The sequence below is a fragment of the Mus caroli genome, chromosome 16, assembly GCF_900094665.2.
Source record: "Mus caroli chromosome 16, CAROLI_EIJ_v1.1, whole genome shotgun sequence".
NCBI classification, from domain to species: domain Eukaryota; kingdom Metazoa; phylum Chordata; class Mammalia; order Rodentia; family Muridae; genus Mus; species Mus caroli.
Genome location: NC_034585.1, coordinates 83,809,901 through 83,837,593, shown reverse-complemented (window position 1 = coordinate 83,837,593; position 27,693 = coordinate 83,809,901). Strand labels below are relative to the sequence as shown.

Below are 27,693 nucleotides of genomic sequence, written 5' to 3'. Positions count from 1 at the left end.
GAAAGTCACCACAAAATGAGACTGCCATCTGTTTGAAACATCTACTGAAGACATTCAATAATTGATATTCATTCATTTTTCTACCAATGACTTCCAGTATTAGGAGGAGCAATCTTTCTATGTTTATATTGAATTCCATCTTTGCCCTCATGGTTGTTAGAATGGAAAAATAATCGAAGAGTTTGGATTCTGACTGATTCTAAAACTATGCTCAAATCAAACTTAGGCAAGCAAGATAAGTAAAAATAAATAAGAAAACTCCTAATATTTGAATTTCATGTATGGTGATATCAAGGATAAGGGGCAAACACAAGCAGAAATGACATATTTGGGTTAGAATATTTGCATAATAGATGAATCTGTTTACAGGTATATGGCTATAAACCAGAGTCTAGACCTCAGCAGTTATTAATATTTTCACACTAGATGCACATTTGTTGTTGGCTCTCTTCTTGCTCGTGTAAAATTAGGAACATTCCTAGTTTCTATACCTTGATACTCAATAGGCTCCTTCTCACCATAAATTGAAACATTTGAAATTTTCTCCAGTGATTTGAGATGTCTCTAACAGGACAAAATCATCCATGGATGAGAATAAGAGTTTATCCTGTTTTCTCACTTGGGTTTCATGGCTGTTAGAGTGACAAAGTAACCAAAGAGTTTGGAAAGATATGACAGAAGTTCCATTTCAACATTAGAGACAATGGACCCTATACTTGGGATTGTACAATGTCAGCTCTTAGAGTGACTTTCTTTATGCATATATCAGGTCTTGTGAATGCCCAGTTCCCAAAATAGTAGCATCCTTCCAACATGAGTTTACCCAGGGTCTGTGGAAATCAACTTAGTTGTGGAAGTGATGCCTGTGCAGAGATGAAAAACTTAGAGAAACAAATTACGAATCCTCTGTAGTATGTGTCATGAGAATTGCACATTTTAGTCAAAAGATGGGGTATGAATCAAGGAGTATATGGTCTCATCCTTTGGATGAAATGTGGGGTTAGAACTTCAGGAGTATATTTTAGGGATCTAGGAACATGAAGAGCACCATTGATTAGGATGACCAAGACACTGAGGATCCCAATATTGTTTGGTATCCCTCCACATCCTGGAGATAGGATGTGGTCTTCTTCCAAAGTTTGCTTCAAGAACTAATCACATTAAGAGTTTATGAATATTCTCCTAGACAGATATTCACAAAGTTTAAATACAAATCCTTATGGCATGGTAGCACACTTATAACTGCAAACTACAACCACTATACAGCACCATTTTGTTACTCAAATAATTTTATTGGCAGATTTGTACTCTGAGAGAGAACCAAGGAGAGAGGACATCAAGGTACAAGGTGTTGCCCCATCCTGCACAGTCTGTTAAGCTCCACATCCTTTCTAAAATATCAAGTCCATGGAGGATGTGTCTGTGGGGTCACTTGCAACTGATGCAATGTACATCAGTGCAAGGATTATCAGTCACAGTAAGAGTTGGGGGAATCCTGAAAAATATCATTGTTCTCTAGGCATCATCTTTACTATGGGTGTGCATGGATTTTTAAAGTTCTTTAGTGACAAGATTTGCAATATTAACTTTAATGTGGAAATCATAACTGTCTCCTGAGAGGCTTCATCAGGCAGAGCCAAGAGAGTCTTATGGAAGAGTAGGGGATAGAAGGGAGTAAGCTGGAGGGGGATCAAGGACATCATACAAAGACCTACATAGTCAACTAACCAGGAACCATGGGAGCTTACTGAGCCTGGACCACAAACCAGGGAGCAAGCAGAAGCTGGACCTAGAGCCCCTACACATTTGTAGACAACATGCAGCTTGGTCTTCATGTGGGTCCTCTAACAGGTGGAGCAGGGGATATCTTGGTCTCTGTTCCCAGCCATTGGATCCCCTTTCCCCACCAGAACTGATTGGGCCTCAATGGGAGAGGATGTGCCTGGTCCAAGACTAGATGTCCCAGGGTGGTGTTAGTACCCAAGGTGGGGAGTCTCTCATTCACTAAGGAGAAGGGGAGGAGGCAATGTGGTGAGGGATTTGTAAGTGTGGAACTGGGAAGAGAGGAGGGAAGAGGCTGTGATTGGGATGTAAAATGAATAAAAATATATTATTGGGGAAAAAAGAAAATTCTTTAGTTGTGGCATGATGGCAACAAGGAAAAATTAATGTCCAAAGAAATGATACTGTTCTTCTATCTTCTATGATGGAAAGGTCAACATGGAATGAATGACCGCCGAGGAGTGTGAAAAAATGTTACACTTCAAGATCACAACAAACATCTCTGGTCATTGAGCCGAAGTATCAAAATCTGAAAAGAAATGAGCTGTGTGAGCTACTGTGAGCAGATAGAGTGAATTATATGTTTTTTTTCCTATTTTATATCTGTGAAGCATTAGAAACTGCAAGGGCATCCTTGCTGTCAGCGTCCTAACACTGTGCATTGTTTTTTAACTTCCCAATTAAAGGTGAATGACAAGGAAACATCTTATTAAATTCCACGAACTTGCATGAATCTTCTCTACAAACTCTGGCAAAACCTCTAACTTCAGAAAAGAATGTAGCTCCTGATCTAAAGGAGATTTAAAAGTTTTGCTTTTCCATCCAGATAAAACCAGTTATGTTTTTAAAAGTGTCTCAACAACAAGACATGTTTTGGCACAGAGAGCAAGAGATGAGGGGGGATGCTGAGCTTCTCAGAGCCTTACTTCGCCTGGCACCTGGAGGAAAGAAGGATGTGTAAGGGTCACATATAGATAGCATGCTCACTGCTTCTATATGTGGCAAGAGGCTCAATTGATGCTCTTGTACTAGAGTTATCAGATGTTTGGTTTCTGGAGAGATGCTGGGCAGAAAGAGTAACGTAAAAGTAAAAATGGGTAGAGGCTAGAAATTTGGAAAATAGGAAAAAAGTAGAGAGAGACAGGAACAGAGAGAGAGAGAGAGAGAGAGAGAGAGAGAGAGAGAGAGAGAGAGAGAGAGAGAGAGAGAGAGAGAGAGAGAGAGAGAGAGAGAGAGAGAGAGAGAGAGAGAGAAGAGAGAATTTTTCTTACATTTTCTCCAAACTTTGCTATATGTCACTCATTGGGTGATACATTTAAATAGTATTCTTATGCTTGGGAACATGGTTTGACCGAGGAACCTCTCTACCAGAGGAAATTGAAATGATGCTCTTTAAATGAAATGAGAGTATACAAAGTAATGTACTCATTTTAAGCAAACCATTATGGGTTGTCAACAGTGGCTGGAATGTAATAGTTTAAATGTTTGTTAGTTAAGTCAGGGAGTGAATGGTATGCTCTGACAATTACTGGCAGTATATAAAGGTCCAAGGATAGTAGAGGCATCCACACTTGAGAAATATTCTTTTGCAACCCAAGTGAACTCTCCTCTATCAACAACATGTGTTGTAACTACTACGGCAACTCCTGTGGCTATGGCTGTGGCTATGGTTCTGGCTATGGCTGTGGCTATGGATCTGGCTATGGCTGTGGCTATGGTTCTGGCTATGGCTGTGGCTATGGTTCTGGCTATGGCTGTGGATATGGCTCTGGCTATGGCTGTGGATATGGCTCTGGCTATGGCTGTGGATATGGCTCTGGCTATGGCTGTGGATATGGNGGCTATGGCTGTGGATATGGCTCTGGCTATGGCTGTGGATATGGCTCTGGCTATGGCTGTGGATATGGCTCTGGCTATGGCTGTGGATATGGCTCCTACTACAGATCTGGCTGCTGTGGCTACGGACCATCTTGCTACAGAAGATGCTATTCTTGCTGTTAGAGGATCAGTTGCTCCTAAACTGACACTTCTGAAGAAAATGCTTCTTTAAAGACCCATGGCCAAGATCTCTATATCCAGGAAACTACAAATTTGACAAAGTTTTTGACCTCCAGCTGCACATTTTTAGAAGGCAACTTTGTGACCCTGGCATCTGCAGTCTCGTCCCACTAGTTCTGCTGTCTTGCAATCCGGTTCTGTTGCCTGAACATGGCTGCTACATCTACAGCTGGGAGCATGGTTTCTTTTCAATAAAATGGGTCCTGGTTTCTAACAAACTTTTGTGTATTCATTTGTAAGTTACTCCTGCCTTGGTTTATATTGAAAACTGAATTGACTTTCCATTGACTAAGTTTTACAGAGCACCTTAATTTGATTCTTGTGAGCTTATGTTACATCAATAATGTGTTCCCCCAATGTTTTCCACACATATCTCTGGGCTTCATTCATCTAAGCACAAGCCACGTGGGCATTTCTTCACTGAGCTTTGGAAAGGGCACCATCTCTGAAATGAGGATGGAAAGGGTAAGAGGGGAAGGACAGCACCTACATAAGAGCTTATGGCAAATGTCCTGGGGTAACAGACACAGCCTGGGAGCTTAACGGAGGAATGAATTAGGAGAGATTCTTTTCAGACTTATTGAGGCAGTAGCATTAGACTTGGGTGCTAGTCAGAGGATTAAAACCTCAAAAAGGGATAAGTTAAAAGAAAAGTAAATTATTACTTATTCTGTATCTGATAGAAATGCAAATATATTTACTGAATTCAGTCAAGTGACCTGATTCACTTAAACAGCAAGTATTTTTGAATAGGTCACAGCCTGGATACAATCAACGTATTACAGATGAATTATATGGTCTCCGTGTGATTGCATCACGATCAAGAAGACAGCAAGCTAGGAAAGCGTGATGCAGCTCAGTGGGAAAGGGGGAGGATACATCAGCTTGTCTGTTCGGGGAGGGACTTTGAACCTGTATTCTTTGAGATAATACTGAAAAGATGACAGTAGCAAAGAAAGACAAAATAATTTACTAAATAATGTTAAGGAAAAAACAAAGTTTCTTACATTTTAGGACCAGGTGAAGATGACAAAATCAATGGCCAGACCTGGCTATAGAATATTTGAAGTGTGGCAAGTATGAAATGAAGTGCAAAATAAAATACCAACTGCCAAACACTAAGTCAGTGGGATTCGACTGGGATGGGATTAGATATGACAATGGTATTAATTAATTAACTAATTAATTAATTTCTTTTATTATATTTTCTTTTGTTTAAAATAGCTTTTTTCCTCACATAATATATCCAGATTATATTCTCCCCCCTCTACTCCTTCCACTTTCTTCCCACCCTTGCCCCTCCCATCTGGATCCATACCCTGTCATTAGAATAAAACAGATTTTTAAAGAATAATAATATAATAAATATAATATGATAAAACAAAAACAAATATGTTGAAATTGGACAAAATAAACTAACAGATATGAAAGAGCTCAAGAAAAAATATAAGGAACAGATATAAACACAGAAATTCAATTGTTCACATACTCAGGATCCCATAAAAACATAAAACTGGAGGCCATAATATATATGCCAGGTACGTATAGGATAAGAAAGAGCAAGAGAGAGGGAGAGAAATACAGAGGCAAAGAGACACACACACACAGAGAAAGAAATAGACAAAGAGACAGAAACAGAGACAGAGAGACACACACAGAGACAGAAAGAGACAGACAGAGGCAGACAGAGACAGAAAGAGACAGAGACAGTCAGAGGCAGACAGACAGACATAGAAAAGAAAGAAGGACAGGTAGAGACAGAGAGACAGAGAGAAATAAATAAAAGAGTAAAATAAAAAAAGTTAAAATTAAAATAGAAAAATGAAAAAACAGAAGCCCTGACATGAGATAAGGACGCTCCAAAGATGCAGTTGGATTCATTTTCTCTTGGTGGTCTCCAGATAGCTGTGCAACCTATATTTAAGAGTAGTCTGTTTGCTGTGTGAGACTCCCTTGGAGACAACTATATTCTAATCTGAAAGGGGTTATCAGTTGGAGATAGTGTCTGAGGAAAGGATTGCTGCTTGTGGCTGCTTCTCCTTTCAGCTCTAGGTTCCCATCCTTCGCAGAACTGGGAAGGCCTTGTGCATGCTGCCCCAGTCTCTGTGAGTTCATGTGTGCAGCAGGCTTGATGTGTTTAGAAGACCTCCATCCCCCGTGGCTCTTCTACTTTCTGCCTCCTCTTCTGTAGGGTTCCCCGAGCCTTGGGAGTAGGGATTTGATGGAGAGATCTCTTTTTATAGCTGAGTTGTCCAAGTCTTTGTGTATTATGTGGCTGTGGGTCTCTGTATTGGCTCATGTTTGTTGTAGGCAGGAGTTTCTTTGTTGATGGATGAGCAAGTCCCTGGTCTCTGAGTATGGCAGAATGTCATTAGGGGTCATTTTATTGTTATAGTCCTTTATTTGTTACTCTGTTTACCCTGGGTCTCTGGACTATCTTGTCTTATGCTTTGGTCATCCAAGCAGTCTCGGTGTGGGTTCCATCTCACGGACTGGGCCTTAAGTGACATCAGATTTTAGTTGATGACTCTGAGAAACTTTGTGCTACCTGGGCACTGTTGTAGATAGAAAAGTTTGTAGCTAGATTAGTGTTTATGTTTCTCCTTTGGTAATGGGCAGAGTAGCTCCTGGTACCATGAACCAGAAGGAACCAGTAGCAGTGAGCCTTGTAGGAGTGTAGGAGTGCTTTAGTTAAGAGATGGCTCAGCCATGTTCGATGAGTTGTGAAGGTGTTGTCCTTAGCAACAGGGTTTGGCATCAGTTTATAGAGCAATCTAAGCTTTGTCCAGGTTCCTGGTTGACATTCTGAAGTTGTAAGTGTACTGTTTTGACTAGAGAGTCATTTTATGCATATAGAACTCTTATTTAAATTCCACCGACATTAATAAGTGTGTCATTACCTCAGCTCACGAATTGGTTATCACACTAAGTCTGACTCTCTGAGGTCTCTGGAGCTTGCAGATTTCACAGAACGATTGACTTCTGGGGATAGTACGAGAGTCAGTTCTGAGCCTAGGCCAAGGACAGACTTGTCAGACAGAGTGACTCAGACTTTCTCTAAAGAATGTGGTCTTTACATCTGGCACATTTGGAAGTCATGTCTGAGCACTGGTTTGATCTGTGTGATTCTGATGTAAGGATGAAAGACAGTGGGATGAAATTCTAATAAATTATACCACTTTAGAGATTATATTATTTCATTTTATTCCTTGTCATTGAAGGCATTCTGAAATGAAGACAGATGCCAATTAGTTAACATATATAAGATAATTTCTATATCTAGGAAAAGAGCATTGAAAACTGGTATTTAATATTTCTTCTGACTATGAAGTGTTGGTTTTAGCCAAGACATTTCAAGAATTTCATATTCTGTGAAATGAGAATATGATAGCAATACTAATAAGATTTAGGGATCATAAAATTAGAGAAAGCTTGTGTGTGCATGTGTGTGAGGGAGAGATTATGTGTGAATCTGTGAGTGTATGTGGATCTGTGTGTGCGTGTGTGAACTTGTAAGTGTGTGAATGTGTGTGAAAGAGAGACAGAGACAGAGAAAGACAGAGATACACAGAGAGAAAGGCAGAGAGACAGAGAAACAGTCAAAGAGAAAGACAGAGAAGAGTGAATCTACTATAGGTTAGAAAAATGCTCACACTATTGAGCAAAGGGAAGACCATTAATATTATGGCATATATTTGGAGATAAGAATGAATTAAGCATCAATGAAAGCTCCTTTATAAGGAAACTATAATGCTTTCCATTTATGTGCTCTTGCATGCGATAGAGGTTCTGCATAGCATAAGCAAGTATTTATTTGTTTAGCCACGTAAGAAAATGTTAAGACTTATGCTACACTTTTATTCTGTAGCATACAGGAACAAAATGAGAACACAGACCTTATAGGAATTCAAGATCTTTAGTTGGTTAAAAGGTTCTGACTTGGACTTTCACTTTATAGTTAGTAGGTGTGTACAGGTGTTTTATGACTATCAAGTGGGAATGAGGTGGCAGCAGGGAGCCTACATCTGTCAGAGTGTGAAGGTGAAGGGCAGACCAGGGTCAGAAACTACTTCCAAAGGTGAGGGAATGGAATCAAACTTCAGAAGGGGGGAGAGAGCGATTCAGAGTGGATAACTTATGGAAAGATTGATGTTTATCTCTAGATCAATGAACCCCACTGGAAGAAATTTCATGAGTCATCATTTCCATTCAGTAATTTTCGGGTCATTTGAGCAAGTTGCAATTTCAGTTCTAGCTACTTGCTAGATATGGCCACTGAACACTTGAAAATAGTTGATCTAAAAGGAAGTCTAAAATATACACTAGCTTCCAAATGGCACACTAAATATTATTAAATTGTATCAATTGACAATATTTTGGCAGTATGTGAAATAAGATGGAGCCATGATAATTCAGCTATTACATAGAACCTTAAAATGTAGCCAGTGGAACTAGGGGGTGCCTAGTCCCAATAGATACATCAAAACGGCACTTCTACACCTAAGGCACAGGGAATATCCTGGGAGAATGTAGAAGAAAGATTATAGAAACCAGTCAACCAGGAAGTTTCCTCGTGGGCAGAGAAGAATATTTCTCCTACTCTGAGCACCGCTTTGTAGCATGTAGTTCTTTATGGAAGGTTGAAGCCTTATAGTCTTTTCCCATCCATTCTGGCATGGTTATTGTTGTTCTTGTTCAGCTTATGGTTAGACAATCATGTTGGTGACATTGTAGTTGAAGGTTCTGGCATTACTTGGGAGACATGGTCTCATGGCAAATTTCTCAATGCTGTCTCTTTCCATCTGTCTGCCTCTTTGTCTGCAGTGTTCTTTGAGTCTTAGGTGTACCATGCAAACTTCCAAAGGAGGGGAGCAACTATCAGTCTCACCCAGTTATGATGCCCTCTAGCTCTGAAGAAATGGAAATCTTGTCCAGTGGAACAGCAAAGGGATAGATTGATTGACATACTCAGATGTACAACTAAATAAATGGGTAGTACATTCATCAACTATTTATAGTGAAATTAATAAAAACATTTAATTACATCATGTTATATAGAACTAGTTTATCTATCTTCTAAGAGTGTGGAACAAATATGAAAAACCACATTATACAAAGATCAGAGTGTTGTTACAGTATATACAGGAGTGTCTAGGAAATGACAAAAAAATTAGAAGAGGGTTCAAATGTAAAAACAATTAGAGTAAAAGTTTGTAAATATTTTTGAAAAAGAAAGTTTTTAAGATATTGAGGATAAGTAAAAGTTGGTCAAATTGTTTAGGGAGAGTTGGAGCGTTCTTGGCAGGGGAAGTGGGGAGATACATTTTGGAACTGTAAATATTCTGGAAGCTTAGTGTTGTTGTTACTGGTTTTTTTTTTTGTGGAGGAAATGTAATTTCTATCGAGATCAAAGACTAAGTTCATAGGTGTCCCTACACAGGATCCTAAGATGGCTCCAATTGACATACACCCTCTGTGTGTCCTGTCTTTTTATGTATGGAAGAAGCTTCATTTTAATCCTAGCAGACTTAAGGATATCAACTAGTGCTTAGGGTTGGTGGACAAAGCACAAGTGGATCGTTTGAATTGTAGATAACAAAAAGGGTAATTCTCTAGCACAGGCGTGTTTCATGCACAGGGTGCGGGTGTTTTCTTACTACTTAAATTATATGAGAAAGAAAATCTGAACTTGCTCTAGATGATTGCTTATTGCAGCATTGTGAGACCTTGAGTGGGGATCCCAGATAGCCTTACCCAGACTTGCGATTCACAAAGGAGGAACAAAGACCAAGATAAAGAGCGCTGTGTTAAGCTGTTAATTTAAATGATAATTTCTTACATAATAATAGAAAACAAGCACTTCTGTCCTCTAAACTGTGTGGTTAATCTTGCTCACACTGGGTGACCAGAAGGATATTTGCATGTTAGCAGAGATTAAGAAGATAATCCCATTATTGTGGTTTAAAAAATGGACCATTCTGTAAGGAAAGTAAAAGGATCTCTTAGCCATGCCTTATTGAAGTGGCCTGGGAACAAGATACTGAAATAAATTTCATCTATATGATATTGGGATGATTAGACAGTAAGGTGTGTGTGTGTGTGTGTGTATGTATGTGTGTTTATGTGTGTGTGTGCATGTGTGTGTGTGTATGTGTGTGTATGCATGTGTGTGTGCATGTGTATGTATGTGTGTGTGTATGTGTGTGTGTGCATGTGTGAGTGTATGTGTATGTATGTGTGTGTGTGTGTCTGTATTTTACAGAAGAATGATTACAGAGTGAGGTGGGTTACTCTCAGAAGTAACAAAGTCTCTGCCACAGCTAGTGTTCAATATTTTGATGGTAAGAAATGAGGATTTTATGCAATTTAAAGAAGAAAACCACAGGGGAAACCAGAAAGGGGGGCAGCATTTGAAATATAAATAAATAAAATAACCAATAAAAAAAGAAGGAAAGAAAAAAGAAGGAAAATACATATTTGTATTTAGTAATAGCACTGTGTTCCTCAACATTGTTTTCATTGATTTCAAGATATTTGGTACCCATATCTCTCAAATTCTCAATTGAGGTTAAACAGATAAAATAACTGAAGGAATTCATGGCGTACAGCCATTTATCTGCTCTTTGTAGAGGATATTAATTTCCTATCTTTGAGCTAAATCTGTATACAGAGTTGACAAGAAATTTATTGAGTGATAGCCCTAGGAGTGAAAAATATCTTATAAAGTGTTGTCTAGTTGGCTATGGGGATTTACAGGAAGATGAGGCAGTGAACATCTATGTGAGAGCCCTCAGGTTCCCATGCACTTATCTAGGAAGCAATGAGCAACCAGTAAACCTGTGCAAGTAATTAGTCAAGCTCATTCCATAGCTGCACTCCCAAACACACTGCCTAGTCTCCGACAGAGCCTTGCTATACAGAGTATACCTTTGGAGTCATATGCTCAGATGCCTGGCTAATTGTTGTGCCCTTCCTGTGCAGATTTGAAACAGGCATAAGATGATGACTAGCTGATGAGAACCACACATTGTTCTCTAGTAAAACTGAGGAACTAAGGATAATCTTGTTTTTTTTTTTAAGTCAGATGTTATAGCTATGAAGAGACTAGCTCCTCTCATTAGCAGTTGAGTGGATGAATCACATGCCAGGCATTAAATGAAGACTATATATATATATATATATATATATACACACACACACACATATATATGTATAAATATATGTATATATATAGACACATATATATACACACATATACACATACATATATATAGTCTATATATACATACACATCATAAAACATACATACATACATACATACATACATACATACATACATATATGCATTACCAGAATCACTATGGATCTTCCTGTCATTACAGTATTTGCAAGATAGTAGACACAAATTTGGAAAAAATCCTGCCCCTTCACTGGAACCTAACTTTCAGGCACTTTGCTTTGAAACTATTCTGGAAGTCACTGTGGGGGTTGTGAATATAGTTATTACTATGGTGCCAGATATGCCATGGACACACATCTGGCTATGGATATAACTGTTACAAAATACCTTATGCCTAGTGTTGATAGAGTATCAGCATACAACATGTTGGTGAAGTATTTCAAGAGCTGAACAGATCACTCTCAAGTGCTTGGGGGCTATTGTAGAGTTCTCCAGCACCCCCATCAGGTGACTTACAAGATCCCATAACTTCTGTTTTAGGGGATCTCAGACCATCTTCTGGCCTCTGTGGGCAACTGTACTTATGCGCATAGACCTATACAGAGCACACAGACAATACACGTGATTAAAAATAAAATAAGTTTTTTAAATAAATGAAGTATTTCAAGATCTCTCCATAAAAGTGCTCCGTTCTGTCAGTCCTACACTCACACACAGGGTAGGTAGCTATTGACACTCGGAGAACTTGTTGTTGAGATACTATAAATCCTTCCTTTATGGGCATCAAAGACTAAAGATTGTCAATTACATACAAAATATGAATCAACATTTCCTATTTCTTCTACCCTGTTTTTTTTTTTTTTTTTATGCAGCACAGAGGTACTTCATAGTTGGAAGTAATACTTCTTCAGTCAGTGCATTTCATTTGTTTTGGAATTTGTGTCCTTTGTGTCGGTGATGACTGACTGTAGTATTTATGAGATCCTGGAAGTTTGAAGGAGCACTGTGGTAGTGGGAAGTAAGGTTTATTTAATGAATGCTTCTTTTGGTAGTTGCATATATGCCGTAGACCCACTGGGTCCCTGTGTCTGCGTGGAACGGGTCTCTTGGGCAGGTGGGCAAAGCGTAGGATTAAATTGACAAACAGATACACACAGGAGAGGTGTTGAATCTGAATGTAATGTCAAGTCGAGCATCGGAATTTTTTATAGCATAGAAAATACCAGGAATTGCAATTCATATCAGGCAAGGTACATTGAAGTTTTCCAGATACAAGAGAATGACTGCGAAAGGAATTTGCAGGAATCAAATAAATGTTTACAATAGAGATTAGCAGCCCTGCCTAGGATCAGCCTAGTGACAGGCAAGAATTTTACACTTTAGTGTTAATAGCACCAGGGTTTTTTTTTTTTTTTTTTTAACTTGCTGTAATCTGGGATCTTGGAACACTGGGAGAGGCTTTAGCTATGTCAGAATTCAATCTTAAAAGGCACTTATAATAGGGTAATGCTTAATAGAGGGCACGTGAATCCATACACTAGACTAACACGGGAGTGGAAAATTAATTTATGGTTTAGAGGGAACGCCAGACTCTAGGAGGGAATTTCTGTGAAACTTTTCCTCGTGGGCAGCTTCCAAACTTCCACTTGTCAAACTGACCCAAGCTTTCGCCAGACTCCAGGAGGGAGCTTCCACGAAACTCTTTTCCTCATGAGATAGCTTCCAAGCTTTCGCCTGTCAAGCTAACTCCACCAGAGTGTGTGGCACATATAGAACTTTCTATTCTTTGGTCAGTATCCCATGGTTTTGTTTACTGCAGGTTATAGATGAAGCTGTACATTTCCATTCATATTTAAACTGTATTTGCACACACATCTGTATTTGCGTATGACACTGTTTCATGACTTTTCCTAGGAAAATATTTTAGATAGAACAGTCATGACAGACTTAATAGCTAGAACTTTCAGAACCCCAGACTCCACAAGATCTCAGAGACACTTGGCCAACAATCTCTTCTCCCCTTCATCATCTCAACCCCAAAGCTAGGAAAACCAACACCTTCTTCAATGTGTGTGTGCATCTTCTCTTGAGAAAGCTTAAGTCTGTATTCATTATTAAAGATCATGTATCAAAGGGTGAATTGGAAGATGAGTCAGCAAATTTAAAATTCTTCTAGTCTTTTCTTTTATGCTTTAGACTTATTGCCTGAGAACAATTTTATTTGTCTTCACTACTGATGCATAAGCTACTTCAGGAAATACTTGCCATATATGGCATACTATAGGTTAGTATTGCCCACCCTGGTACCTACATGCCCTCTGTGTACTCTTTCTATCATCCACTTTCCCAGACCTCCAGGTAAAGTCCACAACATCTGATTATCATTCAGTCACCATCTATGCTGTAGGGGAAGGTCTTCCATGTTCAGTAACTGCATTAAAAGGTATATTTGTGTGGGTTTTTTGGGGGGGGGTTAGTAATTAACCAGGTTTAGGAAAGTTTAATTGATATAAAGAAATACACTTATTTAACATAATTAATTTTGGGGGTTTGGATCAATGAATAAATCCTCAGATCCAACATGGCAACCAAAGTGCCAATATATTCATTACTTCCAAAACTTTCCTTATGTTCTCTTTTGGCTCTTAACGACAAGAAATATGATGGTGGCAATCCTCTCTTAAATTCCTGATCACAAGATAGTGGAAAGATTGTTGCTGGATCAGTAACTTCCTTATTTTAAATTACAGATTACAGTATTATTATCTTAAGCATAATTTCTAATCTGTTCATACTCCTTCTAAAATCTTCATAATTTGAAACTCTTCTGTAGTTTTACAGCATTGTGTAGAGTTTTATCATATATTATAATGGTTATTTATGATAACCTAATGTTTTCTGATATTGAACTTTCCCTAATTGTCATATGGTTTTATTTATGTCTTCTGATAATCTCATTGAGCAAAGAGGCCTTTAGTTTTAGGTGTTATTGTATTTCATGGGAGTGCTCAGGAAAATCATATAAGACTTAAAACTGTGTAAAGTTAAGTATGAAGATTCAGGGTGATATATCCATGAGAAGCTCAAGTAAGGAGTTGTGAGTGAATGAGTAATTGTGTTAGAACCCTGTTTATCATATGAATGGCTGTAAAGGTGAATAGAAACCTCACTGCAAATTTACATGTATTAGTGTCTAAACTATAGAAACCCAACACAACTATTGTGAATAAACACATCCGTTGGATGTTATTTTGGGAAGACAGGAAAGAGTACCCTACAGAAACTATGTAATGATTGAATGGAACCAGTTGACAGATCTATGAACTTACACATTTATTTTGGTGGTAAAAACTAATTTAAAACCCACTTTAAAATTATTTTGAGGTGCATGTGTGTGTGTGTGTGTGTGCATGTGTGTGTGTATGTGTGTAAGGCTCATAGAGGCTAGAGGAGGATGTCTGATTACCTGGAGCTAGAGTTACAGACGGTTGTGATCCATCCATTGTGGGTGCTGGTAACTGAATCTAGGTTCTCTGTAGGAGTAGCAGAACTCTTAACTGCTGAGCCATCTCTTCAGTTCCTTAAACAACAGCTTTTGGGCACTGGTGAGATATGTAGTACATTCTCTAAGTTCCATTCTGTTTTGCCAGACATTAAAGTTCATTCCCCATAACTAATTGAAATTGTGTGTGCTTCCATCAGAACTTTTCTTTCTTTTAATCCACTCTCCTCCTCTAAAGTAACTACTGGTTGGTACCATTTCCAGGGGCACGCTCTGATTTACAGCACGAGAGTGGTCTGTTTAATCTTACAGAGTTGTATTTAGAAAATAGTCTTAATTATATTCCAACAACGAAGTTACTGAAATAGTAAAGACTCCCTGTAAAGAGAATCCATTTTGATAACTTTTCTAATGATCATAAATGTTAAATTCATAGAAAAAGAACTCACGAGGACTTTAACATAAAGAGTTGTGCTAAAGAAAAAGGAGTATAACTTGCCTGGAGAAGGAGGGACTTGACAAGCTTGTGATGGCAGTGTGGAGAATGATAGCTACTCTATTTTTATTAATTTTAGGTTTCTAATAAAATCTTACTAACTATATTACAACATCTCCCTGAACTATTTATATATCATGCTCAGGATCTCATTTAAGATCTTTCTTCCTTGAACATTTTAAAAGTTTTATATTAACTTAGACATATATCATAGTTTTGGGTTTCACCATCTCGGATTCTTTTTCCAATTTTAATACTAAACTGGTTAAACTCCCTGTATGTCTTCTTTCTCACTGATTAGAAGACCTTCAGCTCAGGCATCATTTTTGCATGTACTGTAGTTGAATCAGTGCTAAGACACAAAACGTACTGCTGTGTAACGAAAGAAGTAAAGGTACACACTAAAACAAGCCCAGCATGAATCTCAAAGCAGAGACATTTGAAGAATCGTCATAAGAGACATTTAACAGAAATCCTCTTCATAGAAACAGTTGATGAAGATAGCATAAACTTAGTGGTAAAGAGAAAAAGAGATCCTGGAAACATCCACCACCACACATGTCATATTTGCAAAATGTATCAAAACAGTGGCATTAAATACACTATTGAGATCATGTTTTGAGCGGAGAAATGAGAGGAGGACCAGGAGAATTCCAGTGAATTGTCCCATCAACCAGGTCCACATGAGTAACATGCCATATGGACCTTTAATATTTAATGTGGAAACACTTAAAACTACTCTTCCAGAAACACTGGTAAATATGATTCATGGTAAATGCTGATTTTCACCATGATCAACATTCTGTGCTATAGGACACTAAATAATACTCCTTACACTTAGAACTCCAATATTAATGATCTATGTGCATGGTACATTTTTTCTATCCTCTGATGTATTCTTTAATTTCTTTTCTAAATGCCATGTAATTTCTTTCTTGGTATTTTTGTCATTTTGTCTATCCTGTTACTTTATTGAAAGAACTTGTCAGCTGTAGGAATTTTCTGGTGAGGTCTCATGTATAAAATCACATTGTCTACAAACAAAGACACTTTGACTTCTTTCATTGCTGTTTGTCTCTATTTGGTCTTTTCCAGTTGGCTTTTTAATGTAGCTAAGGCTTCAAGCCTTATATCGTGCAGGTATGGAATCATTGTATTGTTCCTTGTTTCAGTAGAGATGCATTGAGTTTCTCTATGTTGGTAGTGGTGGTGGATACAGGGTTAGTGTAAACTATTTTTATTATGTTGAGCTATGTCTTTATATACTTAGCCTCTTAGAACATATCCTTTGATCCAAATCTTTCATTTACCCATCTACTCCACCCATTTGGAAGCATTCACTCTTGGCTAATTATATTTTAGAGAAAAGTAATTATATTTATTTATATACTGCATTAGCAGGAGTATACATTGAGCAATTGTGCCTAGATTGACTCATGTTTAAGAATTTGTGTTAAATGAAACACAACAATAAAAAATAATTGAGCCAAGACATTTTTAATCCTTTAGGTAGGATTGGAAACATTGGAAACACTTGTCAGTCAGTAAATGATAAGATTAAGTCTCATTTTAGAACTGACGAGTGAGCACTCTAATGGAAAGTGTTCATGCAGGGAATAATGGAGTTACCAAGTCACACTTCAGAAAGAATTGAGTTCTAGCTGTAGATGTAGTTTTAAAACTCAAGTCTTTGTAAAAAAAAATCTATATAAAAAGTAATTTGGGCTTATTTTAGTGGTGAAATCGAGGTTGGTATATCGATTCTTCTGCTACGATTATTAATGATTATTTCCAAGGACCTCGAAAAACATAGTAACAAACACATTCTTATTGGTCATACATATTTGATGATGTGTTATGTTGTGTCATGATCATGAAATGAATTAATAGAGGGTAAGTTATAGTTTCTTAAGCTTCACCTTTCAGAATATATATTATTATTATTTTCTTTAATGCCTTTTAAAGTTCCTAGAGTAGTAGTAAGTAAATTGTGAATTCCTAACTAAATATTTGGAGAATGAATCCATTTAAGGCACATGGTTGCAAAATGAGAGAACAGAGCCCATGTGAGGTGTGAGCCATCAATCTCTGTAGGGTATAAAAGTCCAGGCAGACTGGTTGACATTCACACTTCTGCAATATTCTTCTGCTTCTCAGCTGAAACCTCACCTCCTGCCACCATGTGCTGCAACTACTACGGAAACTCCTGTGGAGGCTGTGGATACGGCTCAAGATATGGCTATGGCTGTGGATATGGCTCAGGCTATGGCTGTGGATACGGCTCAGGCTATGGCTGTAGATACGGCTCTGGCTATGGCTGTGGATACGGCTCTGGCTCTGGCTGTGGATATGGCTCTGGCTATGGCTGTGGATATGGCTCAGGCTATGGCTGTGGATATGGCTCAGGCTATGGCTGTGGATATGGCTCTGGCTATGGCTGTGGATACGGCTCTGGCTATGGCTGTGGATATGGCTCAGGCTATGGTTGTGGATATGGTTCTAGGTATGGCTGTGGATATGGCTCTGGATGCTGTAGCTACAGAAAATGCTATTCCTCTTGCTGCTAGTCTGTACCATAAATTCTCCACCCAGGGACTAAGCAGTGGAAGAGCAAGTTGAACTGGATTTCCCATCTATTCCCTTCAAGCCCAAGAAATGACTGACAACTCTGTGCTGGACAGTAGAAAACATCTCACAATGCGTGTTTGCTCCTGAGATAAACTACCGAGAGTTTGGCTCATCATGGAAGATGGATGTATTTTACTGGGTTTTGGAGTGTACCCTTTACAACTGTCTCTTTGAGCCCGTGATACAGCTGTCTTCACAAGCACAGAAGAAATGTAGATTTGGAATATACAAATGTGGGGAAAATCCCAGTTTTTGAATAAAAATAATTTATTCACTATTAACTCTGTGGTTTTATGTCATTATTATCCTTAATTATTATATACCTGAAATATATTAATTGAAAGCAAATATTTTTGAAATATGTGAAAGAAGACATCATAGAGTACAGGAAATATGCTAGCATCTAAGCCCTTGGAAAGGAATGGGGTCTTCCTTCTTGCTGTTTCTTTATTGCTTTTATGTTCATGTTTCAAGGGGGTGAGGAACATGACCGGTGTTCCAGGCATGAAAACAAGGATGGTGGATGATGAAGGCAAACGAAGCTTACTGAGAACCTTGATCTACAGTTCTGAGTAGGGAACCTCTTCCTTTCTGCTTATTGTTGTTTGCCTATGACCGTCTTGTGTGGCCACTCAGTTAGAGGTAGCCGAGGGGAATAGGCTTGTGACCAGCTATTGGGTCAGTCATCCAGCCAGGTTTTGAAAAGTAATAGATTACTTTTACCATAGGCATTTTGTGCCTTTTTAATTTTTTGGTAGCTTTGATTTTGATTTCTATTCTTTTCCCCATCAGCTGTTCACAATTACCTTACAATTTGTTTTATCTCACTTCAACCAAAAAGGGTCTCAGGAGAAATGACGATTCTATAAGTTGCACACACTGTCTGGAAAAGTATGAAACTTGGAAGCCTCCAAGTGTGAAAAGGTTAGTTTGCTGCCAATTAAAAAAATCTACTTATGTCATTTGAGAAAATATTAGCAGCAAAGCAACACAGAGCCTTCATACCACGTGTACTGGGAGCATTTGAACTGTAATGAGTTCTGTATCTAGACACGGATCTCATTAATGTCATGGTATTTTTGTCTATATAAATACTGGCAAATGAAAAAAAATACATTAGTGCTAGTGACCATGTAGAATAAGGCACATTTTACCTCCTCTGTGTACTTCAGGTAGTAAAATCATATTGGTTATCTTTGAAAGCCTTTTTTCATCATGAAGCGTGATTTGTCTTTGCTACCATGTGTCCATGTGGTTAATGGCGTTTATGAAAAGGAGGAGTTTATGATGAAGACAGTTAAGTCTTATAGGCATCCACATTTTCTATTTCTGTTTGATTTGTGCTTCTCCAGGGGCCCGGATACAGAAGCTTTACCTCCATGATCAAACAGAGTCATGAACATCGGCCCCTTTCTTGTCTTTACTACAGAACTGCTGGAAGTGGGCAGAAACTGAAAGACATTGGAACACTCAGCATAAATGGAATGTCTCTATCCACTCAAGGCTCAGGCGTCTAAGTGGAAAAGGAGGCAAAACTCGTAGAGCCTGAGGTGGGGGAATGACACCAAGGAAATGGTGTCTTCCAGACGCAATAGGATTGATGTACATATGAAGTGACAGAGATGTGGCAGCTCACACAGGCCTGTGCTATGTCAAACCAGGTTGGTTCTAGGACTGAGAGGAGGAAGTGGACACAGGTTCCTAGTTTAACCAAGAAGCTCCTACCCTTAACCAAGAAGCCATTTAAAACTGATGACCACTAGAAAAGGAAAAATTGGTTTTCTCCGGTGGAGTCTCACTGTCTATATTTATGCACAGTTCAGGATGGGCCCCATGCCCTTGAGTAGTTGGCCAAAATGAACCCGATTATAATTTTTGTAGATTTATTTTTACTTTGTCTTTGTTGAACTTTCGTGGTTTTTTTTTTTTTGTTGTTGTTGTTGTTGTTTTTGATTTTGTTTTTGTATTTAGTTTCTGGTTTTGTGAGCATTTTTGTAAAGTTTCTTGGATTCTTTTTTTTGGTCTTTGTTTTTGTAAAGAAGAAGAGAAAAAGAACAGAAGGTTGGGGAGGTAGACGGGTAGGGAGGACGCTTGGGAGAATTGAGGGAGGCTAACAATATCGTATGAAAAATATTTTTCAGTAAAATAGCCAAAATTCTACATTTTATTAATTCATTAAAATATCTAAGCTTCACATTTGGATCATTCACTTTCTTGAAGCTTCCTTTTCACATTTAATTCTAGTTTCATATCTCTTTGTATTGAGAAAGTTTTCTCTGTATCCTCCACTAGGCAGGCAATCATTTCAACTGGCTGGCCATTCTTCTTTTATATGACCCCTCTGTGTTACTAGTGTGTATTCACATATGTGTCTAACCATAGACTGAGCTCTCTTCATTGTTTTGCATATTTTAAAATCTTCCTTTTTGTGCATGACATGGAATTAGGTACCACTAGAAGGGTTTAGACCAATTATACCAATTGTTGGAATTTAAACAAAATGCTCTTCACAATATGGCAAGTTTCTTAAATGTTTAGGGGGCATTAAAATCTAAAAAAGCCTCCCCTACATGTTTTGTTGTCATGTTAGTGATTCAAGTGTTTGGATGTCCAGGTTTTGTAAGGCTGGGTAAGATTTCATACTCACATGACTAGTTAATTTACTTAGCTGGTTAATACAGCTCAGTTAGCTGGTTAATCTTTCTCAGTCACTTCTAGTTAGGGATTTCATGATTCTGTAAGTGAAGGATAAACAGAAAACATAGTCTAGGTAACAGAGTAAGGATCACGGGGACTGCAAACCCAGGAAAAATAATGCCCAAGTTCTTGCGGACCTATGAAGACTAATATCACAGTTGTGATGAGCTCCAAAACAACCTACCTCTATCATTTCCAGGTTTCTGTGAATGACTAGAAAGAGCCAAGATCAGTTCATCCATAACCACAGCTTCGATCAACATGGTTAGGATCATCTAATCACGAACACTCAGTGCTTAGATGAGTGAAAAGACAGCACTCGACTCTTTGATGCTCAGGGAAGACTCGGTTCACAACAAAATCCATTAATAGTGCATATATAAAAAAAGAGGGAATCTATGTTTTAATATAAGTGAACATCGGTTGTAATGAAACTGAGTATCCGTTATAAACAACAGAGAGCAAGAATAGATTATCACACAAAATATGCAGAAATATAAAACAACATGAGGAATATCACATATTACAATATGAGGATTCCTTAATAACAATGTATAGTAACTATCAATAGTGTATCTCAAAGCCAGAGCAGGTAAGAGATATCAGTCAGGTACAATATGATATATACAGGAAACAGTATTTGTAGTGACTCTTTCCATTTTCTGGATCCTATAATCATCTCATGCCCCTTTTTCCTGATGATGCTCCCTGACATGTAAGTGTGTGTGTGTGTGTGTGTGTGTGTGTGTGTGTGTGTGTGTGTGAGTCAGATATCTTATTTAGACTCAGCACTCAGCCATCACTTTTCCTTATAAATTATTTAAAGGCTTAGAGCAAAACCATTTCTAACATTTCCACAAAATTGAAGAATAGGGACACTCCCATATTTGTTTGTGTTTCTTTGCCATCCAAAGTAAGACAGAGTTTGACAAGCAAACAAAATAAGTGGCTAGCAATTCTGATGCACACACATGTGGAAATCTATAGTATATTAGTAAACTGAAATCCACATGGTTTTATGAGAATCATTTTCCACAAACAGTGGAATTTGCCCTCTTATGGAAGGATGAATTGTTACACTTCAATAAAAAACCAGGATATGCCATATTAGTACAATGAAGAGCAAACTGCACATAACAATGGTACTAGATAAAAAAACACATTCGGAAATATTTATCTACAATAAAAACCTCTACTGTTTTTATATGTAAACACTTTACACGAACACATTGAAACATACTTACCATGTCTAATCTTAACATTATAATTTACAGAGAAAAGTTGAAATCTTTCCTAAAGCATGATTAATTCTGCCATGCCAGTTTACTATAATATTGTAATAGGTGACTCAGTCATATGGACATAGAAAATAAATATAAAACATCAAAATAGAAAGAAGGGGACTATATTATCCTCCCCATGGTGTGTGTGTGTGTGCGTGCACGTGTGTGACATGTGCATGTATGTTGGCTACATGTAGAGATGAGAAGACAAGTTTTAGTAACATCCCACTCACTCTTTTGGAGGGTTAGGGCCATCTCACTCATCTGGACTTGACCTATAGGTTCCTTCTTTCTCCAGTTCTCCAGTATCAGGGGTATGAGTTTGTACCATCAAGTCTTGTTTTTGTTTTTGTTTATTTTTTCATTTGTTTTGTGGGTCTAACCTTCAAAACATATACACGGAACCAGATGACAGTATTGTCTGTCCCCTCCTCCCTTCATCAGTGGCTGTCTCTTGCTAAGCCTCTTCTGATTCCTTGTTTGTTTCTAAAACTCACTGATGATCATCACTACATTCTAATAGGTTTGTCCCACTTTTCTAATGACTACACAGCAAGGTTTGTTTGTTTATGTATCTGTTCATCAGCGCTATTGAGACACCATTCATAAAAGTGCATGAGTGCAGCGCATATAAATCCCCAGCTTTGGAGTTATGATTACAATGCAAATCCATCACCATAATCAAACATATTAATCCCTGTCAATTTTCTTTATTTTGCATTTTTACTTTTTTTTTAAATATTTTTTTATTATGTATTTTCCTCAATTACATTTCCAATGCTATCCCAAAAGTCCCCCATACCCTACCCACGCCACTTCCCTACCTACCCATTCCTACTTTTTGGCCCTGGCGTTCCCCTGTACTGGGGCATATAAAGTTTGCATGTCCAATGGGCATTTTTACCATGACAGGAATATTTAACATGATAGCTGCCCTCTTCGTGAATTTCAAAGCACCTACTACAGTACTCTGAGTTGCGGCTCAGATTTCAGTCTGTTCGCTAAATGACAATGAGGCTTTGTCTAGTGTTTTCATCCTGCAAGCATTTCTGTTAGACTTTCTTAGACTACTATATATATAGCATATTTAAATTTTGTGTTGAATTCTCTGTGACTGTCTAATGTGTGGCTTCTGATTCCTTCCTAGAATTAGAGTTATTGAAAGAATTTTACACTGAGGTGTGACCATGTGCACGCCATAGCTGGACCTGTGAGAGTACAGATTTACAGTATGCAAAGAAGAGAAACAGGCACCAGGGAAGGATGCCTCCAGTGAAGCCCCCCATGGGGATATTTAAGACAGCTAAGAATGAGACAGAAGTCATTTTATAGAAAGTCATCACTACAGAAATAATGAGAAAAGAAGATAATGTTAGGTACACGGTTGTAAGATGAAAGTAAAGGTTTCCTGTACGTTATGGCCATTTATGGAGGCTAGATGATAAGCATACTTCATAAATATGCTTCTGCCCCTTGGCCAAACCCATCTTTTATCAATGCCTAAAAGCACACTGCATGACTATTTCCCATAATCACCACTCCATGCCACAAGACACTAAGTCATGCTGCTTCTAGTTATAATTCTCTAGTCTTTGATTGAAATCCGTTATCTACATGTGCACTCCACTCATCTGGAATATGTCTTATTTAATTCACAGTTTATAAGGAAGCACTGAAACACTGACTAACTCCAAGTGCAGACCGAGTAATCTCATAAAACTGACCTGTTTAAAAATTTTCCACTCAATTTGTCTAGAAACTGATTGCATGAGTGACTCATTGAACCAAGACATTTTCAATTCTCCGCCTTGAGACTTTTGGATCTGTTCACCTTTAAATTATTTGAGATAAATATACTCAGAAGCTGATGCATAGGGCTTTTAATAAAATGTGTTGAAAAGGGGGAAGAAAGAGAAGTACATGTTGCCTGCCTAGAGAAGGACAGAAGGACAGATGGACAAGACTTTTGTAAGAGGAAAGGGCGAGGTTTCAAAAGTGGTTGTAGCTAAAGTAAGCTTCTTTGCCTAGAGTCCATGAAAAGTCATTTAGAGGTCTGTTTAATGGAAGGACAAAGCATGAGGAAGGAGAGCAGGAGCCGTGGGGAATCTCCTGCTGCTGTCTTTGGTGATGCTCTTAACTATAAGTAAGTATACAGCGTGTGATGCCAAGGACCTTCAACGACGCAGTGAAGAACACACCTTTATAGGTTCCACATATGTTGGTAATGTTTTATGTTATGTCATGGTCATAAAATGAATTATGAAAAATAAATTATGGTGCGTAAGTTTAAGGGTTCAGAAAAATATATCTGTATTTCCATGAATGCTTGCTTGTGTGAGTTCCTAGGAAGTAAATTGTAAATTCCTAGCATGACTGTTCATAGTGTGAGTTCACTTCAGGAAGATGGCTGTAAAAAGAGAGGAGCCCATGTGAAGCATGAGCCATCCAGTCCTGTAAGTATATAAAGGTCTGAGGAGACTGGATGACACCTTCACTTCAGAAATACCCAACTCAACTGAAACCTAATCTCTTAACATCATGTGTTGCAACTATTACAGAAACTCATGTGGAGGCTGTGGCTACAGCTCTGGCTACAGCACTAGCTGTGGCTCTGGCTGTGGATATGGCTCTGGCTGTGGATATGGCTCTGGCTGTGGATATGGCTCTGGCTGTGGATATGGCTCTGGCTGTGGATATGGCTCTGGCTGTGGATATGGCTGTGGCTCTGGCCGTGGATATGGCTGTGGATTTGGCTCTGGCTATGGCTCTGGCTCTGGCTGTGGATATAGCTCTGTGTCTGGTTGTGGATATAGTTCCAGGTATGACTGTGAATATGGCTCTGGCTGTTGTAGCTACAGACCACTTTGCTACAGAAAATGCCATTTTTCTTGCTGCTAGTCTCTGCCATTTCTCCTTTACCCTGGGAATACGTACTGCAAGCACAACTCCAACAGGAAACTTTGTCCATTTGCTTCAAGGCCAAGAAATGCCTGACCACTGTGGGCAGATACCTGCAAGCATGCCACAGTGCGTGTTTGCACCTGGTAGACCTAGTACTTCGGCACACGGCAGAAGATGGATTTTGTTGAACAGAGTTTTGTAGTATAAACCCTTATGACGGTCTCTTTGAGCCTGTGCTGCACGGGTTTTCAGAGTCACAGAAGAATCTCCAGTTTGGATACATGAACGTGGAAACAAATGCAGTTTCTGAATAAAATAATTTATTCAATAAGAAGTATTGACTCCTTTGTGTCCTTGTCATCACTAATTAATAACATTTTTAAACTCAGTAGTTGAACTATAATGACCTTTAAAAGATGTAAGATAAATCTTGGAGGGCTGGCAGGCTGTTTTTGTTGACAGTGTCCCTGTGTCACTCACCCTCTCTTTGCTTTAACATCCCAAGTGTTCCCCATCACAACTTCGCTCCCAATTAGGTTCTAATCCCCTCCCGCAGGGCATCAATTGCACTAGTAATCTCTAGTTTCCAGGTTGTTTTAGGAACCCCAAGTTAAACCCACAACTCTAACGATGTAAGCAAGTATCTATGTAATAGGATGTAGAATCCTTTGGCTATTTGCCCAGGAGTGATATAGCTGCTTCGTACTGTAATTAACTTCTGAGAAGCCACCACACCTACAATGATCTCTCTAGAGACTGTGCCCATTTACACTTCTGCCCAAACTGAATAAGCGTTCCCTTTTGCCGAATCTACTTCAGCTCTTGTTATCATCTTGAGTTCCTCATGATGGTCAGTCCTTCATCCCAATGTGTGATGGAACCTCAAAGTAGTTTTAATTTGATTTTCCCTGATTACCAATGATTTTAATACTTTTAAAAAATGATATTTGGTACTTATATTTCTTCTGTAAACTTTCTGTTCAGATAAAAGCCTATTCTTTTGGATGGAATTTTGAGTCTTGACATGTTGTATTTTCAGTTTTCTGTGCATTCTGGATATTAATCTTCTGTTGGATTTATAGTTTGCTAAGATTTCTCTCCTAGTTGTAGGCTGCCTTTTCATTCTACTGACTCTATCCTTTATAAGCAAAATCTTTTTGTTTTCATAGAAGTAGAAAATTTATCTTAAAAATCATATGGGATCATAAAGAATTCAGATAACCAAAATTATCTGGATCCAAGAGAATAAGGCATTATTACTATACCTGATCTTAAGTTATACCTGAAGAAACTAACTAACTAACCAAAATGCGGTACATACACAAAAGCAGAGATGTAGATCAATAGAGGATCCAGATTTAAGTGTGTATTACAACCATTTGAATTCCAACAATGACTCCAAAATTATACACTGGAGAAAAGAGAGAGCCTCTTTAATGAACAGTTCTGGGGAAAGTAGACAGTTGCTTAAAGAAGGATGAAATGAGCTTTTGTTCTCTGCACACACACACACACACACACACACACCAGCTTTAGTGGATCAAAGACATCAATGTAACACATGCAACTCCCAGACTGCCAGAAGAGAAGGCACGGAGGGCACTACAATGTATAGGTACCATTAACAACTTTATAAACAGGACTCTGCTTTCTCAGAAATGAAGGCCAGCAATTGACCATGCTGACTTCTTTTCTTTTTCCTTTTCTTAATTTCTATTAATCATTCCATTCATTTACATCTCAAATGATATCCCACTTCCTAGTTACCTCTCCACAACCCCCCCATCCCACATCCACCCTCTCCTCCCTCCCTTTTGCCTCTATGTGAGTGATCCCCCTCCCACCGACCCTCTTCTGCCCCACTGTTCCAGCATCCCCCTATGCTGGGGCATCAAACCTCTGCACAGCCAAGGGCCTACCCTCCCATTGATGTCAGACAATGCCATCCTCTGCTACATATGTATCTGGAGGCATAGATCCCTCCCTGTACACTCTTGGTTGGTGGTCTAGTCCCTGGGAGCACTGAGTGGTCCAGCCTGATGATGTTTTTTTTTTTGCTATGGGGTTGAAATCCCCCTCTGCTTCTCCAAGCCTTCAGATAGCTCCCCACCAGGATTCCTGAGCTCAGTCTGATGGTTGGCTCCAAGTATCCACATCTGCATTGGTCAGTTGCTGGCCAAACCTTCCAAGGAACAACCACACCAGGTTCCTGTCCATGTTGACTTCTTAAAGCCAGATACCTTTTACAGCCTGTTTGGTCTCCACTTAAGTGGCTAGCCTGTGACTTCAGGCTTCTCCCCTCTTTATGCCTTTACTCTTGGTTGATAATCAACACCTTCAGTTACAGTACTGCACTTTCTTTCCCTTCATTGAAGAACAAGGGTATTTTGTGGTTTCTAAGAGGTATAATTAATGTACCAAAAACGCTCATCTTTAATGTATATAATTTGTCAATTGGAATATATACTTGTAGCTCTGAAATCATGCTTATAAACACGCTCATAAATATGTCTATCATCTTTCAAGACTTTTTCATGTTCTCTCTTGTATTGTTCCCCTTAGGAGAAGAATACTTATTATTTAAGGTAGTAACTGCATTTTCCTCACAGAGTTGAGTGCACAATACCCTACCATCCAGTGCAGTACAGCAGTTTCCCAAGGGATTCATCAACAGAGAATCATTGAAATCTAGTGTTTACTTCCTGGAGAAAGCTTCTGTAGCCTGAGAACGCCTAGAGCTTCTGACAAATTATACTTTGCTTTTTGTGACAGATTGATAATTCTACATTAAATTTGTTTGATTAAATGTCTGTGTTGTTTGTGTCTCTAGTTTGGACCCATAGGGGTGAGATATTTTCAGATTTAGGAGATGTTTAGATGGCTAAACCTAGGTTGACATACCAGATTTACTTGTGTGAAATTTGAAATATGCAGAGAGAGGGCAGAATATCAACATGAGACTAAAAACTTCAAGCAGATGTCCATGAGAGACAGGTTATGGGAAGATCCTGTCAACATGGAAACACGCTGATGAATTTATACCAACCTGGATGTCTTGGTAAACTTATAAGTAACATGGATAGATTGACCGTCATTCATGTCATGATTGTAAAGTATCCAATGAAAAGCCATATAAGTAAATATTGTTATCAAGAGGCTGTTTGGG

The 27,693-nt window shown here is 38.5% G+C and overlaps 3 protein-coding genes across 3 annotated transcripts; all 3 read left to right on the top strand.

Annotated features, from left to right (window-relative positions):
- The first annotated feature begins 3,402 nt into the window (after positions 1-3,402).
- On the top strand, positions 3,403-3,783 carry LOC110311347 (keratin-associated protein 6-2). The gene has a single exon (XM_029470322.1). The coding sequence runs from the start codon at positions 3,403-3,405 to the stop codon at positions 3,781-3,783; it is 381 nt and encodes a 126-aa protein (XP_029326182.1).
- Positions 3,784-17,087: 13,304 nt separating this feature from the next.
- On the top strand, positions 17,088-17,920 carry LOC110312126 (keratin-associated protein 21-1). Its single transcript, XM_021185677.1, has one exon. The coding sequence runs from the start codon at positions 17,199-17,201 to the stop codon at positions 17,583-17,585; it is 387 nt and encodes a 128-aa protein (XP_021041336.1). The 5' UTR covers positions 17,088-17,198; the 3' UTR covers positions 17,586-17,920.
- Positions 17,921-24,164: 6,244 nt separating this feature from the next.
- Positions 24,165-24,524, top strand: LOC115029560 (keratin-associated protein 21-2-like). Its single transcript, XM_029470321.1, has 2 exons — positions 24,165-24,349; positions 24,458-24,524. Exons 1-2 carry the CDS (start codon positions 24,165-24,167, stop codon positions 24,522-24,524), a joined length of 252 nt encoding a protein of 83 aa, XP_029326181.1.
- The last annotated feature ends 3,169 nt before the right edge of the window (positions 24,525-27,693 follow it).

Excerpts from the sequence above, each read along its gene's own strand:
- LOC115029560 (XM_029470321.1), top strand. The coding sequence starts at position 24,165 with ATGTGTTGCAACTATTACAGAAACTCATGTGGAGGCTGTGGCTACAGC. Across the intron at positions 24,350-24,457 it reads GGCTGTGGATATGGCTGTGG|ATATGGCTCTGGCTGTTGTA; the intron begins CTCTGGCCGTGG and ends GTATGACTGTGA.
- LOC110312126 (XM_021185677.1), top strand. The coding sequence starts at position 17,199 with ATGTGCTGCAACTACTACGGAAACTCCTGTGGAGGCTGTGGATACGGC.